The 20,024-nt window shown below is 47.8% G+C and overlaps 1 protein-coding gene across 3 annotated transcripts in view; it reads right to left on the bottom strand.

Annotated features, from left to right (window-relative positions):
• Positions 1-7,818: 7,818 nt before the first annotated feature.
• dscamb (Down syndrome cell adhesion molecule b) overlaps positions 7,819-20,024 on the bottom strand; it is a 151,441-nt gene continuing 139,235 nt past the window's right edge. For 2 of the 3 annotated variants that reach the window (XM_064301646.1, XM_064301647.1), the window contains exons 30-33: positions 19,167-19,316; positions 16,304-16,501; positions 15,813-16,115; positions 7,819-10,504 (exon numbers count right to left, since the gene is read on the bottom strand). In XM_064301646.1, coding sequence (XP_064157716.1) covers positions 10,131-10,504; positions 15,813-16,115; positions 16,304-16,501; positions 19,167-19,316 — 1,025 coding nt within the window. In that variant the 3' untranslated portion in view covers positions 7,819-10,130. Of the gene's footprint in view, positions 10,505-15,812; positions 16,116-16,303; positions 16,502-16,813; positions 16,971-19,166; positions 19,317-20,024 lie in introns of those variants that run through there. The other variant, XM_064301649.1, reaches the window with a different exon arrangement.

The following is a 20,024-nucleotide window of genomic DNA, read 5'->3' as shown; positions in this document are numbered from 1 at the left end:
AAAAATTTAATAGGAAGGTATTTCATTATTCAGCACGGGCTCAATTACTTTGAGATTAATGAAAAGCTTGACACTAAAAAATTTATACTGTATTTGTTTAAAATTTGCCATAACTAATGAAATTCAATGAATCTCTCCCTGTTTTAAATAGGAACCCATAGGACCTGTGGAAATGAAACACAGGTTAAGTAATCAGTAAATGGAGTTCACAAGGTGTAAAAAAAGACAGCTGTTCCGCAGGTCTCCATTTTATAATTAGAGACGTCACACTTGTTTTCACTCCTGTCAGGGAGAAATTACATACTGGTAGCAACATCATTCACAGCTTTACCAAATCAATGTAGTTGTTTTGCTTGTGATGTAGTCGCTGCTCGAAACACATCATGTGTCACAGCACAGTAAACAGAGGCTCTGCAGCGTGGGGGTACACCAGCAGAACTCACTTACCCACAAGCCCTGGAGCCCCAGACAGAGCCCTGCTGTTTATCCACTGAATATTAGAAAGGTGCACCATTACCAAGCATGTGTGTTTAACCTGCAGTAGAGTATCAACCAATAGAGTCTTTGCTAATCACCTCGATTACTAAAATCAGGTGTGTGTACCCACACTGGCCCTTTCTGGATAAGACTGGGGACCCCAGCTCTAAAACATGAAAAGCACCTAATTAAGAAAAATTCACAGCTTGTTAAAATTCTGGGATTGCTGTTGAGGTTGGAATGAAAAGCAGCATACACAGTGGTCCCCCAGGACCGAGTTTGAGAACCATTGTTCTACACTTAAGCCAATATGCACAACACATGACCAGCTTCGGAAAGCATTCAGCTGCATGGATAAACATTATATAAAGTTATATAAGAAACTATGAACTGGTCATCCTTGAACTGGTTCAGTAGCATAGCTTAAGGTGCAAACTTTCCCAGCATCGTTTGTTCTCTGATGGCAGTTAAATACACAATGGCCTACAGTATATTGCAAATTGAAGTTTTTAAACAGCTTTAAACAGCAGAAGCTGTATAAAAAACACTCTAGTGTTTCCCTTCTGAATGCTGACCCTGGGGAACACAGGGGTTAGAGGAACCTTCCAGAGAAAGGGAATACGAATCAGACGATGGAACTAACAGAGACCTTGCCTGGATGACACTGTGTTGATCATTTGTGAGGCCAGCGGCGAAGTTGCTCACTGTCCTCCTCACTTAATCATAATTTTGTCCTCAGAACAGCGTGTTGTTTCTCGTACGCATAAGAGGCGCAACATTTGGTCTTGGAGTACACAGATGGCTTTGTGTGTTCCTGACCGCATAGACAGCTCCCTAAAGCCTGGCTCAGCCTCAGGTCTCATGACAATGGTGTCGCAGAACCAATCAGACGGAGGCCAGCGTGTCATTAGCCAGGTGGAACTAATGCAAATGGGGTGCATAAAACAATACACCAGGTGTCTGTCGAACACTTCAGAATCAGCACTCAAAGGCAAGGATATGAAAACCAATTCCCTACTGCTGAATATGTCGGATTTCACAAGGAGTCATTCGACACTACAAAAACGAAATCAGGGTGAGATACTAAATACTGTAGGATGTTTGTATGCAATCACCAACTGCAGATTGCCCTGCAGAACTACTGGCCGCAGTTGTCACTGGCACCATGTAGAGACCGTGGGGCTCATCCATGCACCGCAGCCTGGTACCTTAAGCGAATGCGCCACCCAGCAGCTCTTAATAAAATCAATTTAAACAGGTCTGTCGTGGGAGATAATTCATTTTCTTGGCAAATGGCTGTGGTATTAAGTGGGATAATATACAGCAAGCTGGTGAATCCTTTCAAAATGAGCCCTGTCAAGGTGATTAAGATTGCCTGCATTTTGTGCCGGGGTGCATCGCAACGTTGGGGCTTATTTTGAAACCACTGGCTCACTCTCCATACATTATACTTTACTTTATTCTGTCAACCACGTTGGGGTTTATTTTGAGACCACTGACTCTGAACATTATCCTTTACTTAATGTATTCAGTCAACCATGTTGATTCCCTTTAATTGAATTCATTACCCTTGTGGAAAACATTTTTCATGGAGATTGTAATTGTTTTAACGAAGTCTCTGTGAATTATGTCATTTATAATGAGTTGTTCTTTACTTATTGTGGCTTATTTTCCCCCCTCGAAGAAAAGATTTTATCTAAAGGGACTTTCTGGCCAAATAAATGTAAAAAAAAGAAAAAGTAAAACATAAATAAAAGTTAACATAAATAACTGTTACTTTTTGCCTGAAACAGCTTTAAAGGTAGATATGGTCTCCCTTTTTTGCACATGTTCAAAGGCGACACGCCGCCCTCTCTCCTGAACGCAAAGCGCTGAAAAGCGAGGGGCCGGGGGCTTCCTGTCACATGATCAGGCGTGAAATGAACAGCGCGTGCGATCGCTGCCGATGCTAACCGGAGCCGCGGGTAACGCTCCGCCGCTCAGGAGCTCAGCGAGGACGACCTCAGACCCAGCGCTCAAAGCCCAGAATACGAGCACCAAAACCCAGCAGCTGAATGCGCTGGAGTCACTTCACAGTAGTGAAAACAAGAGCAGGATTAAATACTACATAGGATGTTTGTACTTGTTGTGGTGGAGGTATTAGTTCTGAATGAAAACAGACTTCATTTAAATACCCCTCCATTTAAATACCCCTAAGAGCAGCGTGTCACTGCGCTCAAGCGGATACAGGTAACCAGGCTGCAGGGCTGTATAATGGATGGGGATTAGACTTTAAATGAAGAGAGCATCTGCTAAACGTCTGAGCGTGATGTCACAGGGAAACGTTCAGGCTTCGCTGGGAAGCTGCCAGGGCTTTCCGCCGGCCCTCGGTTGGTCACCAGTGTTAATGACCATTTCAAAGCATATATCGTATTGCTGGAAGTCAATGACCTCCTTTCAAAAATGAGGAATAGACCAAAAACAAGAAACATAAGGAAAATAACAAATAAATTAGAAAACCGCACCACATTTACTTACATCCAACATAATTTACACCCAATTTATAAATGGAGTTGATGCAGCAACCACTGACCCCAAAGGCCTTCTACTGAATTTAAAAATCTTTGTTCTTGGGCCCAAAGTACTATTTCCTCTGAAACATATCACTACTTTAGCCTGTCAATACTTGTCTAATGTAGCAGGAGTTGCAAAAAGTGAACTGTCTCAGTAAAACATTATAAACACAGTATAAATGGACAGCATATAAAAACACATTTAACCTGTGTAAACTGTTCTGGATTGAGTGTCTACTGTGTGGCTAAGTGTATTGCAGATAATAAACCCTAGGGAAGCGTTGGGTTGAATATTCGAGGAGTAATTTGAGCAGATTAACATCACATGGCAAACTAGCACGTAATCTTAATGTCCAACATACGACTACACTTTCCTTCAGACAAGAAACTTTTTGCCATTTAAGAAAACTGAAAGAGTCATGCTGAGTATGCTGAGTGCTAAAACTATATACAATGCGGTAGTAACCTTGTCCCTAAAACTTGTTTTTTTTTACCAACATCACAGGAACAGTAACTTGACGACCTGACCTATTTAAATGTGTCCCCTCAAACATTAACTGGCATTGGATAGCAGGAATAGGAGCACCTTAGTCACCGGAACGTCAAAGTAACAAGAAACGCCTAATTCTTGAATTAAAAATCTATTAAAAAAACAGTAAAATTATATGTGTAATTTATATCAAAACTGACGTAACAGTGAAATATCAGATGTATAATACAATACACCGCTGTGCAAACGTTTATACATTCATCAACAAACTAAAGCCTTGCAAATGTAGATTTAAGAAAAAATAAAAAATAAAAACCAGCCATCTGCACAGTGCCTCATACAGTGAGTGTGTTAGCCACGGCCCTTCAATACTACTGAAACTCCCACAGAGACACTTAGATCATTTTGCAATAAACCCTTATGGAATGGTGTTCCAGTTTTATTCCAGAACCTTCCACAAATCACACAATTTGTGGGACTTGCACATAGTGCTAAGTTAGGCTTCTGACAACAAACGAGGTGTCACTACCTGCTTCCCAAAAAATACCCCCACAACACCCACTCCCCCCCCTATATTTTGTGCCAGGGGGTGCACGTATGGCCGAATGGTGGTAATTAACACCACATAACTGCAAGGCAGAGAGCACGGTCCATTCTTTAGAGCCCGCAAGTCTAGGAAGGAAGAAGGAAAACAGAGTGTCAACCTCTGGGCTTATTTATGATGGTGGTTAATAATGCTGGCCGAGAGACTCTCAGTAAATCTCCATCAGTGGCCTCAATTCATCATGTTGGGTAGCTCTGGGGTTGGGGGGGGGGGGGGTGTTGAGAATTGCTATGCCACATTGAGTAATAAAGTGCACCCCTACATTCCAGCCCAACCCATCCCTCCCCACTGTGCTAACGCAGGGTCATGAAGTGCAGTTTCCCATCGAAACGTCCCGGGGGGGGGGCTGCCGTCGGGTCAGCCGGTCAGTCAGCGCGAGACTTTCAAAATCAATAGCGCAATTTAGGGAGGAGTCCAGCCAAAAGGGTCGGGACACTTTACTGTTGGTCTCCAGAAGTTTCCGGCTGGGCTATGTCAGATTTAGGAGCTCGGAGTGGTTACCTCGAGCGAACTTGCCTGCACATCCCGTGCCTCAGACCACACCCGTTTGAGGGGTGAGTTCATGCAGGTACTTCAGCGCAGATTCTGGAGTGAGTTTTATCCAGGTTCTCTCATCAGGGGCGACATAGCTCAGGAGGTAAGACCGATTGTCTGGCAGTCGGAGGGTTGCCGGTTCAAACCCCGCCCTGGGCATGTCGAAATGTCCTTGAGCAAGACACCTAACCCCTAACTACTCTGGCGAATGAGAGGCATCAATTGTAAAGCGCTTTGGATAAAAGCGCTATATAAATGCAGTCCATTTACCATTCATCGCTGACCATTTATTTAGTGAATAAATAAATGCTCACCCGAAAAATCATGGAAAATTTGCAGATGATCACGAAATCTGGACCTGACAAAGGGATGTTAGGCATAAAGACAGCGAAGCATTATTCGGAGTGCTCCTGTCAGATCACATTCTCTACAAAAGGCCGGGATTCGGAGGTCGGGTGCACCTGATTCCACTGGACAGCGTAGCAGGAGTGAGCTCCATGGGCAGAGAGTGAATGCTCTGAAACGCAGCTACGCAGATGGGATGGGGTAGGAGGGCTGAGGCTTTTGAAAGATGTTATCGGTGAAACGTCACCTTCAAACAGTATAAATCAAAATGACGACGACCCACATATTTTCATAATAAATCATACAAATTGTACACTATCACCATTTTACAGCATTAACAAGTATTTACAAGTATTTGCAGTAACTGCTTTTAAGAGCCAGTCGGGTTCAGGCTGCATCTGTTGTGACCGTGTCGTTTGGGTAAATCAAGTTTAGTCACTGAACAAAATGCATGGTGTAGTAAGTAAGCGTGCGAGAGATTTATCCTCATCGTTTGAAAATGATGGAAAAACGTATAAAGTTACCTGCCATCTGGACGAAACTTCTGGTGGACGAACTTTGCAGAAGAGCGGCGACTTCACCTTACAGAAATGTACCTGCTGATGAACCAGCTGAAGCGTCACAAACCCCTCCAATGCCACTTAGAAACAAACACATCCTGGCCTCAGTTATAAGCTATTGGGCCTTCTCAACTCAAGACCTTCAGCACGTTCTCATCTGGAGAAAGCAAGCATTCCAACTGTGCAGCACAAAGACCAAAATGAACAGATGAACGTATTAGATGTAAACGTGCCTTTATAAACACAGACATTCAGTTTGAAACCAGCGTGAGGAATACGTCCCAGCAGCCTGATATGAATGGCTATCAGAGGTAAGATTTACGTTATGCAGGCCAATACGTTTCATCTAGTCGTTTCTGGACTGTCACGCCGTGAAGCGAACAAACTCATCTGGACGACGGCGTAACCTACCTAACCTACATTTTATTTTTTTAAAAGGGGCGGGAAACGGGAGACTAAAAAAAGACAGAGGACGCGGGAGCTCGCTGTCCTAAAATAGTGTGTCTTCAGAGCAGGAGAGATCTGGAGAGGGCCCGTCTGCAGCGGGACACGATCGCTCATGCAGGCGGGTCAGCGCACCGAGGTTCTAAATGCAGAGCGCGGGCATCGCAGCGACTCACGCTCCAGTCGGATATCAGTATTTCGACGCCACACGGGGTGGGGGGGTGGCGTGGGGGGGTTACTATCTACTCAAAGCGTGCCTCGGGTGTTTCGCTAAAAAGGATTACGATTTCACCGGCTATTGTTTTAACCCCACACCCGAGGCTCGACGCAATCATTAAATTTCTCCGCGAGCAATTTAAAGAGGATTCGGAAATAATAATCCCGCGGAAATGAATCTGGCTGGATGCGGAATTCCCAGCATGCACCAGGTGGATGGCCTTGACACAGCAACCTAACTGGGGCAAGGGCAGCCTTCGCAGGTACATGGCACTGCTTTGCATACCTTTTTTGAGGCAGAATCAGCTGGGTTCAAATACGCTTCTTGCTGTTTTCCACACTTCACAAAGTGAGAGATTTGATTAAAAATAGAACACACTGCAATGTGGCCCATCAACAAAATAAATGTAAAAAAAATCTGCATGCAGAAAACCTCACAGTGAGTTTGTAAGGTAGACTAGGGTCCTGGCATTAATAAATGCTCTGAATGCCCAAACAAGTGCTTTTCCTGAGTTCGTCCCAGAACCCCGCTGTCGCCCATTTCAGTTTGGAGATATCCCAGCAGGCCCTAGGCCATGTGATCCTCTGTGCAGTCATGAAGAATGACCACAGTCCAAAATCGTAAAAGAGTGCATTAGGGTGGAAAAATCTGTCTCCTGTCCAATTATAAACTCTAAACTAGTGGAATCTTCCGTTCATCCATCCATTCAACCATGCATCTTCTAAGCCGCTTACTCCTGGTCAGGGTTGCAGGGGGGGCGGTGCCTATCCCAGCAAACACTGGGTGAGAGGCAGGAATACACCCAGGACAGGTCACCAGTTCATCGTAGGGCACACACACCGTTTACTCACATACTCATACCCCAAGGACAATTTAGCCTCTCACTGTTAAGTGCTTTGAATGCTGGAAAACCACTATATAAATGCAAGCCATCATTATTATTATTATTATTATTATTATTATTATTATTATTATATAATAATAATTAACCTAAGCTAACATGTCTTTGGACTCTGGGAGGAAGCCAGAGTACCCGGAGGAAACCCACGCAAACACGGGGAGAACATGCAGACTCCACACAGAAAGAGCACCGGCTGGGAATAAAGACTGGAGCCTTGTTGCTACGAGGTGACAGCGCTGCTCACCGGTGACATCTTCTGTACAGCAAATGCACACTGTACCACAGCACTGGCACCAGAGTCTTTGGGTAGAGTACGCTCACTGTGTGTTACATACAACACTGGCACCAGAGTCTTTGGGTACAGTACGCTCACTGTGTGTTACATACAACACTGGCACCAGAGCACCACAGTACACTCACTCTGTGTTCACTGTAGATGTTTCTGTAGGAAATCATGAAAATCCTGAAAAAGAGTGGCATGTGGGTTTAGGGGCGTACCCCACCAACCCCTCCTCAACCCAGCTGACATCCTAATATTGAGAGGCACTGTGGTTTGGGGACTTCAGCACCAACACAAACACATTCTCATCATGTGACCCAGACTGGTGGACCCCGTCATGGCCTCTCCCTGCCCATCTACTGTACCTTTAAATTGTCATCCTCCCTCTCGCAGTAGTCAACACTACAGATAGCATGTCACATTAAAGGTTTTAATAAGTGTGCATAGAAATACACACAACACAGTTAATGTATACCGGAAGAGAGTAATACACTGGATCTTTAGACGCTAGCAAATTTTAAAACACAATACAGATTTTTTGTATACAAAATGCCCCTTACTTCCATGAGCTCCACACATGCTGAACCTGGGTCGAGCCAAAATGAACGGTCAGCGAATCACATTTAGGGTAGTAAACAAGGACCTAGTATTGCACCAAGAGCATTCTGAGCTTCTCAAAGAGGCAGGCCGAAAAGGACCGGCGCCCCTTCTCTCATAGTGATTAGGCCAGTGCAGCAGCAGTACCTGATTCCATCACGTCGCCCCCTAGAGGCGGCTGCGCGTCAGCGCGACAGCATTAACCTGATCTCTTGTCTTGCATCGCTGCCATGCTGAAATTCATTCCGATCAGCGCAGTTGCGGTGAAACTGGCAGACACAGCTATTTTTGTTCAAGATTGTCAACATTTCCTTTGATCTTTGACGCACAGTGCAATCCACTGACTTTAATAATCTACATTCATTTCTCAAATAGTTTAAAGTAGCTACACAGCACCATTTGTTGGCCATATTATTTTATGTTTTTGTTAAAAAAGAAAAAAAATTTGAGAAATGATAGGTCATTAATTAAAAGTAATATACCCACAAAAATTCATACCAAGAGCATGTTTTGTTAACTTGGTGAATGCTTCGACTTTTCAGTTCACTGAGGAACAACTCCACACCCCAGACTCTTCAGGACAAATTTATAAACCCTCGATAAAATCTGAAAAAAGGCATTCTTAACCCTCAGATAATTAAAGCTCTCCCAGCAGGATATGGGTACGAAGAGCATGGCAGCGGTGACGGTTTTGAGCTGACACCCCAGTCAGCGAAGGGGCCCGAATTTGGAGTTTTCACAGATTTTTCTGGAGTTTTTTTTTTTTTTCAGCAAGGGCGCAACATCGGTGATGAATTAGGCGAAATCGCCACGCCCAACTCGCACGCCACACCCTACGTCGACAGCGGAGGGCCAGATGTTTCTTTGGTCTTGAAGGGATGCTTGTAAAAAAAGCAGTGCCGCTGGGGCACTGGTGGGGGTGGAGGAGGGGGGGGGGGGGTGACCACTGGCCACACAGGTGGTCTATTTTCTGTGTCAGTACCTGGAAAAGTTATTGCAGAACGGCCCGTCCTCTAAAATAGTCTCACAGTACAGGTGGTTTGTGCACCTCCTATGTGTCAGCTGTGCTTTTATGTGTTTGCAGAAATGGGGGGCGGGGGGACAGCGGGTGGGGGGAGTGGGGGGTTAAAGGGTGGAGCCCCAATTTCCTAAGTAAAACCAGAAGTGTGCAAACATGACTAAGGACTTTATTAACCAAATCATTTTTTTTTTCCCTGTAATATCCACAAATAAAAGTGATTTCTTATATATATATATATAATTATAATAAATCTTTCACATTGTATAATTTCATAATGTGACAAAATTTGCAGTTGGATTTCCAGCCGTTTACTATTGTAATCGTCTTTTTCCCAGTCCCCATGCAGTCAGAGGAAAGTGATTTTAAAATGTAGCAATCTGAGAAGATCGGGCTGGGCGGACAGCTCTCTCTGTCCTTCTCGTTCACCTGGTTCCCCTCAGCTATCGAGATGCGTTTCAATTAAAAAAAACCAACCGAGAACCAAAACAATAAAATAAACTAACAGAAAAATTGCATTAGTTCGCTCGCACTCAGATGAAAACTAAAATAATGCAACGGCATGTCCTGCTGAGTGGTCCAGGCTCCTCTTAGTTCTGTTTTCAGATATACATTTATATATATATATATGTATATATACTTTGAATTTTTATATAACAATAAAATTAATCATCATCATCATTATCATCATGGTCATCATCACTGTCACCACCATCATTTTAATATTACCTTCTCTCTCATAAAATTATTAATTATTTTGGCAATCTTTGTGTGGAGTAAATTTAAAAATAAATAAAATGCTCAAGTAGAAAATAAAAAGTGAGAAAGTGAAAAAAGGAAGAGGAAGAAAGACAGAAAGAAAGAAAGAAAGAAAGATTGAAAGAAAGAAAGAAAGAAAGAATAAAAGTCACCCATCCTTTTGGAATCGGATATATGTACAACTTTTTTTTTTTTTTAAAGCATCTGTCTGTCCGTCTGTCTGTCTGTCTTTGTGATTGTTATTTGTCCTCCTCCTCGTCCTTCTTCTCCTCCTCCTCCTGTGTGGGGGGGTGGGTGAGGGAGGGGGGGGTGGGCAGCCTCTGGTCCTGCAGTCCGGCCAGTGCGCTGTGTGTTATACCAGCGTGTAGGACTTAGCGTACGGGTTGCTGCTCTGTTTAAGGTGTCCCCTGGAGTCCAGCAGGGATTCCTGGGAGCTGCTGATCTTGGCAGCCTGCGCCAGGTCCCCCGCCTCCCTCAGCGGGAGCGTGGAGGCAGTCCCCGGCTGCCACTGCTGCACCTCCCGGGCGGTGCCGCCGGCCCCTCCCCCCTCCGCGGGCGTGGGCTCCAGCAGGGCGGGGCGCTTCAGCGTGCGGCTCTTCTGCGGCTCCAGGCAGGCCTGGCCCATCGCCCCCTCGCGCCCCGACGCCGAGGCCCCTCCCCCCGCGCCCCCGCGGTTCAGCAGGAAGTCCATCCGGAGGTACGGGGGCAGGTGCACCAGCTCGCCTCCTGCAGAGGAGGGGGGGGAGGAGAGAGGAGAGCTCAGGCGAAAGCTCAAAACAGGAAGCACAGGGGAGGGTGCAGTGGCTCGGAACCCTACGGGTGCTATGACCCTGACCGGGTCGACTCTCATAACCGTGAACGCTATGAACCTGAACAAGCCTGACTCACTCTGAACCTCCAACTAGAAGTAATGGATAACAGTCAACTCAGCCAATGAGATAACTCTGAACCCCGACTAAGTAACTTGCTGTATTAACAGTCAACTCAGCCAATGACGCAACTCTGGCTAAAACTTGCTGTAAGTAATGACATTAGTACAAGCCCAGTGTGGGTGACCTTTTCTACTTTTGTCCCATGTTTTAAGAACTCACTACATACTGATCTTAAGATAGCCCCCAGAAGTTGTGTTTTTTAAAGGGCTCTTAACATAACCTTTTAGAGTTTCTGACTTACATGCTGACTGCTGACCTTCAACTTTGCCAGTGCAGCTTTCATGTAGTCTCACTTCAACAAAAATAACTTTTCCTCATTTTTTTTTCCTCAATTTGGAATGTCCAGTCACATTCATCATCAGCAGCATCATTGCTGCAACTTCTGCTACCCAATCAGGAGAGAGCTCTCCTGTGAAGTAGGTGAGATCATCACACAGCAGTGGGGAAGCCAGGCTCACACGGACACGAGTCAGAGGACGATGCATCACGTGCAGCTCAGCAGAGGGACTGCAGGCACCCGATTAACCAGCAGGGGCTGCTCATGTGCGACAAGTCACTGTCACAAAGCTGACCAAAACCCTCACAACTGTGTTATATGTATATAAATAATTTGCATTGCACTTTTGAAATTATACTGTATACTATTATTAGACTATTTTTGCCTTGCTTTTGGCGTTTTTAAAAAATTGTTATTTAATCTCATGTGATAATGTGTTCGCTTGTGCCTCTTGCAGAGTCTTACTTTTCAGTGTGTATGCCTGAAAAAAACTTTGATGCTTTTGATAAAAAGCACTATATATTTAAATAAAAAGTATTATATTACCAATATGTTACAATTATTATATTATTATCGTCATGACCGCACTTCATGGTCCCGGTTTGGCGGACAGTGATGCCATTTTCAAAGTAACAGTGTCACAAGTAAAGATAGCGCTGCGCGTCCGTGACCTTTATCAGGAACAAGACCCAGGACCCGCGGAGAGCCAACCCATCAAAATGGCCGCAGGATTTCAGTGCGGATAAGGCCCACGGGCGTGGCTGTGCGTTCATCAGTGAGGCTGCACGTCTCTACATTAACCCCTTTACGGGGAGAAGAGGACCAGCGCTCTTTAATTGGAGTGATCCGTCGCGATGCACCGCCCCCCCCCGCACCGCCCCTCCCAAGTATAAAAGCCCCCCTCGGTCGGCGCCGCTCCTATACGTGACCTCGGCCTGCTGAATTATTGAGCCCAGATACAGTGTTAATAATTTACGGCGCCTTTGATGGCCTTTATTAAAGCAGTCAGCGTGACGAATGGCGCCCGGCTTTAATTGGATTAAATATAGATTGAAGCTTTTTCTTCATAAGTTCGGCGCGCCTGGGCTCCTGCACGATCCATCTGGCTCTGCGTATTGCAGCGGGGACTGATAGGACCCCTTGGACTCAAAAGGATAAAAAAAGTGGGGTGTTTGATAGATGGGAACGGTTGAGCGTGATGTCAGGCAGTCATTACATTACATTACATTACATTCATTTGGCAGACGCTTTTATCCAAAGCGACGTACAAGAAGTGCATTTTCAAGTCAGAGTCGCGGGTGCGAAACGGGCCTGGTTATTTGTTGGCACGCTTTCTCCCGGGTAAGGCCTGCTCTGTTCTGCTGCTCACTTTTTTGACTTAATCCATAAAATGTGATAACACTCAATAGCACAAACACCATGAACAGCTCTTAAGCAGAAACTAAGACCTCACTTTGCTGGGACTGAAACACGGCGTGTCCAACTTAACACTTCACCTGAGAAAATGTTTTTAAAAACTTCTTGAAATGACAGAAAACACACAACACTTTTTTTAACATCAAACCATAATTAAGTAAAGACATTGGCTGGTAATTTCAAGTTGGATTCTCTCTCTGTTTCTCTGAGAACTGTTAAACTGCCACTCCTGTAAATTGTGGTCATGCATGAAATAAATGCAGCAGACCGTAACTAAGCACTTTCGCTGTGTTTACAGCAGAAAGCTCTCCCCACGTTTTTATCTCTTCACTATAATCCTTCACTGCAATGTACAGACTGGGGCCAAAGGGCTTAGGGGCACAGCACTGGCACCGCTTCCATAGCAACGGGCAAACACACAGAAGTGCCTGAGCTTGCATTTGGACACACGAGACCTGAGGATAATTAATCCACTCCCAGGTAACATGGCTGCATGGCCTGCATGGACTAGACTCATTTGTCAACCTCATAACCTTACAGCACTACGAATCTGTCCAGGTCTGTCTCTGTCTGTGATGTAAGATGAGTCCCATCAACTTTCAGGGATGTTTTTTTTTTTGCTAATAAGCGAATTCAGTTCAATCCAGGGAAGTTAATTCTTCTAGAGAATCACATTTTTGTGTAGCCCGGATGTCTGTTGGAAGTGGGGATTCATGGCAACTTAAACGTACACTTATGACATAAAGCCAGCGAAAACTTGCTAGAACCAATCAGAATCAATCATTCTAGAGAGAGAAAGCATATGAAGACAGATGTGCACTGGTTTTTTGTATTCCCATGACTCCTTAAGTTTCAACAGGTTCAGGGATGTCAAAAAAGTTTGAGACAGAATGCAAGGCATTTCTAAGCGGGCACCATGGTTTGCATGCCCAACACATAGCCAGTAGAGTTAACATTTAAAGAAACTGCTCACAACTGCTAATCAAGAACACACACTTGATAAGCAAGCATGACTTATGAGGGGAGAAATGCATAAATAATTCATTAACTCATTTGCTGGAGGGTGACAAAGTGTGATTATTTTTCTTTGATGTGTGAACCCCTCCCCTTTTTTTCATATTTCTGATTAACAAAGCACACGGGAGAGAACAGGAGCCTGAAGTGGATTGGGTGACCCGCAGGCCACCCTTCCTGTGCAGAGCACAGAGATTGACCTGTAACCAGAGCAGGCCAATCACATCCTCAGAGTCAGCGTTAGGGCTCCAGTGTCCGGTGAGGCCGGGGGAGCAGGGCAGGGGACAGGTGAGGTCGTCACAGGGGTCAAACGGGAGAGGGGAGCTGGGTGTTGGGCATGGGCCACCCCTAATGTTTTTCAACTGATGCCGTCCTCACTCGATGGAATTTCATACCGCCCCCCCCCCCTCCCCCACCCCACACCCACCCCCATCCCAGGGAACTCGATCCGCTGTATAGAACTCAGGGTCAGGGCAGGTCACCATGGTGAAAGCAGAGCTATCCATCTCGAGTGTGTCCGTGTAGGAAGCATATTCATGGATATAGGACTGGGGCCAGAGCTGTGCTGCTCGCACTATCCGGTCACATGACTGACACGGGGGTGTAGTCACACACACACCACTATGCCGTTTTCAGCTTCAGGGCATGGTGAACGTGACACCTACTGGGAACGGGCCAATCAGGGAAAGGGAACCCGCGCTTGGGGTGGATCCAGACAGCTGTAACACCTTAGTGCCCCCCCAGAAGAGGCCATTTTATCTGCATGCAACATCACCCGGGCTGACCCCTCCCTGAGGCCCGAGCCCCTGATGCACTCAGCAGCTGACCCGCGCGCGGACCGTAAATAAGCAATGAAGCGCCGGGACTCGCGATCCGCCATCTCGTCTTCCCGCCGCTGACACCCACACCGCTGCTGCCCAGACCAACAGGCCGCACGGCGGTCTGGGGACCTCACACACACCCAGCGGTCGGGGTCAGGGAGAGGCATGGTGAACGGGGGGGAGGGGTCTGGGAGAGGCATGGTGAATGGGGGGGAGGGGTCAGGGAGAGACATGGTGAATGGGGGAGGGGTCAGGGAGAGACATGGTGAATGGGGGGAGAGGGGTCAGGGAGAGACATGGTGAATGGGGGGGAGGGGTCAGGGAGAGACATGGTGAATGGGGGGGAGGGGTCAGGGGAGAGACATGGTGATGGGGGGAGGGGTCAGGGAGAGACGTGAGGGGGGGTCGGAAGTGAGGGGGGAGGGTCGGGGAGAGACATGATCAGTGTGGGGAGGGGTCAGGGAGGGACGTGATCAGTGGGGGGAGGGTCGGGAGAGAGCATGGTCAGGGGGGGGGGGTCGGGGAGAGACATGATCAGTGTGGGGGGGTGGGTCAGGGAGTTGACGTGATCAGTGGGGGGGGGGGTCGGGGAGAGGCATGATCAGTGTGTGGCGGCGGTCAGGGAGAGACATGATCAGTTGGGGGGTGGGGGTCAGGGAGAGACGTGATCAGTGGGGCAGGGGGGTTGGGTTTCCCCACCAGCAGGTTTCTTTAAGGTGCATCAATCAAACAAGTAAACAGGCAACACGTGACACTTATGAAATACGTACAGGCACAAACACATTACAAACACTGAGACCTGAAATATCGCCCATCCCTGGGTTCTAACCAACATGTCGAAGTCAGTTACAGACTCATTCTAACAAGGCGAACAGATCGATGCCATCCATTCAACAAAGGGCAGGAGAACAATTATGTTTAGAAAAACAAGGTTTTTAAACATGTCAGAGCATTACATGAGTATCACACAATACTGATGAAAACGGGGACCGTTCTAATCATACGCAGGCGATGAACAGCCTTATAAGCGGGCGTGTCGGGGGCTAAGTGGGCGTGTCGGGGGCTAAGTGGGCGTGTCGGGTGCTAAGTGGGCGTGTCGGGGGCTAAGTGGGCGTGTCGGGGGCTCAGTGGGTGTTGGGGCTAAGTGGGCGTGTCGGGGGCTAAGTGGGCGTGTCGGGGGCTAAGTGGGCGTGTTGGGTGCTAAGGGGCGTGTCGGGGGCTAAGTGGGCGTGTCGGGGGCTAAGTGGGCGTGTCGGGGGCTAAGTGGGCGTGTCGGGGGCTAGTGGGCGTGTGGGGGCTAAGTGGGTGTGTCGGGTGCTAAGTGGGCGTGTCGGGGGCTAAGCGGGCGTGTCGGGGGCTAAGCGGGCTGTCGGGTGTCGGCGGGCTAAGGGGCGTGTTGGGTGCTAAGTGGGCGTGTCGGGGGCTAAGTGGGCGTGTCGGGGGCTCAGTGGGCGTGTCGGGGGCTAAGCGGGCGTGTTGGGGGCTAAGCGGGCGTGTTGGGGGCTAAGTGGGCGTGTCGGGGGCTCAGTGGGCGTGTCGGGGGCTCAGCGGGCGTCTGGGCGGCGCTCCCTCACCGGGTCTGTGCGCCTTGGGGACGGCCATGTTCATGACGCGCCCCCCGTCCTGCGGTTTGGGCGGGGACGCGGTGAACCGGCAGATGCCCGACTCGGACGGCGTGCTGGACGCCAGGCTGTCGGTGTACTCGTTGGTGCCGGCGGTCATCTGCTCGGAGGACGTGTCGGAGATGAAGCACTCGGTGATGGTGAACTTGGCGTGGCGCAGCTGCTCCTCCATCTTGGCGTGCTCGTAGGCCCGCGCCAGCTCCTCGTAGGTGGAGGAGGCGCTCTCCGTCGACACCATGCTGCTCCGCGCCCGGTCTGCGTACACACACACATGCACACACACACGCGCGCACACGCGCACACACACACACCAGTCCATATGTAAAACAGAGTCATCAGCATCACAGAGGCCCAGGCTCGAGCGGGGGCCTAAAACACACCTCCGTGTGTGAGGGTGGAGGCAGAGCCCCTGCGTAAGATGGCCGCCGGGGTCGTGACCCTACCCGTGTCCTGAGAGGGGCTGACGCTGTAGCTGTCGCTCTCCTTGTCGACGGAGCCGGTGGCGCGCGGCGTGGGCAGCCGCCAGTCGGTGGTCAGCGTGTGGGAGGAGACAGGCGGGTGCGGGCGGTTCAGGGTCCACTGGCTGGCGTAGCGGCTGCGGGCCGTGGGGCCGGCCTTCGCCGTGCGCCGGGCCGTGGGGTCTGCAAGACGGCAAGAGGCGCAGAATAAATACCCCACCATCGCCATGGGAACCGCAAACTACCACCATCGGTCATCAGAGCTAAAGCCTCCAGAGGAGCATATGGGAGCTTAGACAAATTTTAAACATTTTTTCCAGCTATATACTATAATAAGATTCCAGAACTGTGTAAAGTGTGAACTCCCTGAGAACACTTTAGTTGCTCTTCTTTGTACTTCCCTGAAGCTTTTCATTCTGTGGCACCCAGAATTGCACACAGAAATGTGTACTTTCTTAGTTCTCCTTGAGTTCATGTTTCATCGACACACACCCACACACACACACACACTCACACACGCACACACACACACACAGTCTCTTTCTCACACACGCACACAAACGCGCACACATACGCGTGTACACACACACACGCACATATGCACACAAACTGCTGCTGTTTGTTCACTGTGTCCAGAATGCGAGTGTTCTTACTGCTACTCGTCACACACAGTCACACACACACACACACACACAAAGAAAGCCTTGTGCAGCAGTGTTATTCTCTACAAGATAAAACAGATGAAAATAGGTATTTTTCTATAACTTTCTCTTAGATTCATACAGCATAAGGAGTGTTAATGTATTAAAAGTAGTAAAAGTAAAGTTTAAAGTAAAATATTTAAAATACACCTCTTTGCACTGAAATGAATCTTAAACACTTTCACAAAAAAACTATTTTTAATCAATACAGAAAGTGATTTTCCTTTCAGAGCGAATACCATTCAGTATCCCGTGTCTGTATCATGTTCCACTACCGCAAATCGAGAATGTGATTTGTGCTCACCCTGTGCAAAGCCCCGCCCCTCTCTGACTGTGACTAATACCACGGCAACAGCAGTTCAGGGCTCTGCAGGTAATTCCATCACTTGGCCAGAGGAGTATCGCTTTACTGAGCCCCTAAATTTCACAGTCCGGCTCCCTGTGTTCGGAAGCGATCGTGCTGCCTGGACAAAGGAGGTCAGGTGACGCTCGAGCTGTTAAATACGTAATTAGTTCGGCTCCACCGCAGCAGAGCAGCGCGGGGTCGCTACTGCGCTGGCGCAGGCGAGCAGCTGAACCCGCTTCAGGGGTGCGTGCGAGGGTCATGTGATCTATTCCGTCTCACACCTCGCACCTGTGACATCCCGCCGCGGCCCTCAAGGTCAACTGGTGGCAATTTCAGGCCTAAAAGCGCGGTAGTCCTCCAAGCCTGAAGCGAGAGGCACCGCAAACTCGCACACTCTCTATCTGCCTTCAGTGTGAAGCTGGGAGAAACAGCTCTCAGGAACAGGAAACATGCAAAAAAGAAGGTTCAATTGACCAATTGCGTGAAGTAAGCATTTTGAAGAGAGACTGTTATGTCCATGTGAGGATTTATTCACGCTTTATTTCAGATTTCAGGAACAGAACACGACCTAAAGCAGTGATTCCCAAATCAGTTCCTGGTGATCTACCGCCCTGTAGGTTTTCACTCCAACCCTAACAAAGCACACCTCATTCAGCAGCTAGAGCAGGGCTGCCCAACCCTGTTCCTGGAGATCTACCGTCCTGTAAGGTTTCACCCCAACCTAACAAAGCACACCTCATTCAACAACTAGAGCAGGACTGCCCAACCCTATTCCTGGAGATCTACCGCCCTGTAGAGTTTCACTCCAACCCTAACAAAGCACACCTCATTCGACAGCTAGAGCAGGGCTGACCATCCCTGTTCCTGGAGATCTACCGTCCTGTAGGGTTTCACTCCAACCCTAACAAAGCACAGCTCAATCAACAGCTAGAGCTGGGCTGCCCAACCCTGTTCCTGGAGATCTACCGCCCTGTAGGGTTTCACTCCAACCCTAACAAAGCACACCTCATTCAACAGCTAGAGGTCTATCTGAGCTGCAGTAAAGTCAGGTGTGCCAAATTAGTGTTGAAATGAAAACCTACAGGACAGCAGATGTCCAGGAACAGGGTTGGAAATCGCTGATGCAGAACGACCCCATCATAAACCGTGACTGTGGATGCCTGCAAACCACTTAATGCCAGAAATCCAGCCCCATTAGTGGAGCTAGAATCACTTCACGTGTGGTTTGTGCTTAATTGGTGCCTGAAGTCTTGCAGCCGGCACCACCAGCTGATGGGGGGCAAAATTAAATGATCTGAACAGTTTTGCTTCTTTGAGTCTCATGCTAAATCTGTTCAGGGTGGACATATCAGGTATTGTTACAGCAATGCTTAATGCAAACCTTAAAACAAGTAAGTAACAAGCTGGCTCGAGAAGGTTACAGTAACAGCTCAATAAGGTTAGCATACCGTCACAGACATTTAGGCCCTACCAGCACAGAAGAGGTTTAGGCTCGTACCAGCCACGAGAGTTGGCCAGTAACCAGCTCACATAAGAGGTTTAGGCCCACTAACCAGCTCACAGAAGCGGTTTAGGCCCACTAACCAGCTCACAGAAGAGCTTTAGGCTCAGCAACCAACTCACAGGATCAGTAAATGGTGGATTCCAATGATTCAGTTCACGACTGCCCGCAGTGCTGCCGTAACTGAGTTACATCTTCCAACACAGCCCCCCACAGCATGACTGCGGGAGATTAAGATGGATCAGGATTCGCTGCTTCTCGCTCTGGGAAGCGAAAGGCGGCGAGGGGGTCGGGACTTACTGGTTCCGGGTCGGGCGTCAGACACGTCCACCAGAGGCCCGGTTGCCTGGGAGAGGGACTGGTAGTGAACCGTGTGCGTGACCGTGGACGACTTCTGCTTGGACGTCTCTCCAAAATCGGCATCGGTGAGCAAAACCGTAGATCTGTCATCTGAGAGAAAGAGAGAGATGTCACTATGTCCCTCAGACTGATCACACAACTGCAAGAACACTATGGCACTAAGACCTGGCTATGTGTGATGACTCTTACTATGTCACTATGTCCCTCAGACTGATCACACAACTGCAAGAACACTATGGCACTAAGACCTGGCTATGTATGATGACTCTTACTATGTCACATAGTACACTGTAAGATCACATAACATGTAATATTTTTGATTTAGACTGTGCTAGTATGATAGACTCTTGCCAGTCTCCTGTAACACTGTCATGCAGCTTATTAACTGTAGAATTGTTTGCATTAGCTGATGCTGATCCAGAGCAAGCATTCACTTACGATGTCATGTCCTTGTACACACTCTGATTCGATTGCTTTAGGTTCGATCTTTTGAACACTGCCAAGGCGGTGATTCTTATGCACACACAGCATAGAAAATAGCAGGTCCCAACACTAACCACATGCACAGACAATTAAATTCTTTCTGCCACAGTACATATCCCAGACATTTAACACAAATAACATTTGAAACCAATTCAGACATACATGGAGTGCTAGACAGCAGACAGGGGGACAGGTAATTAGCAGAGGGAGTTCAGAGTTCTTATAGCAGTGGGATAGAAACTGTTCTTGAAACGGGTTGTTAACTGAAGGAATTCAGGTTATGCATTACCGCATGAATTAGGGGACTGTTTTCAT

This window comes from Anguilla rostrata, chromosome 12 (assembly GCF_018555375.3).
Source record: "Anguilla rostrata isolate EN2019 chromosome 12, ASM1855537v3, whole genome shotgun sequence".
NCBI lineage: Eukaryota > Metazoa > Chordata > Actinopteri > Anguilliformes > Anguillidae > Anguilla > Anguilla rostrata.
This window is presented reverse-complemented; position numbering and strand designations above follow the sequence as displayed.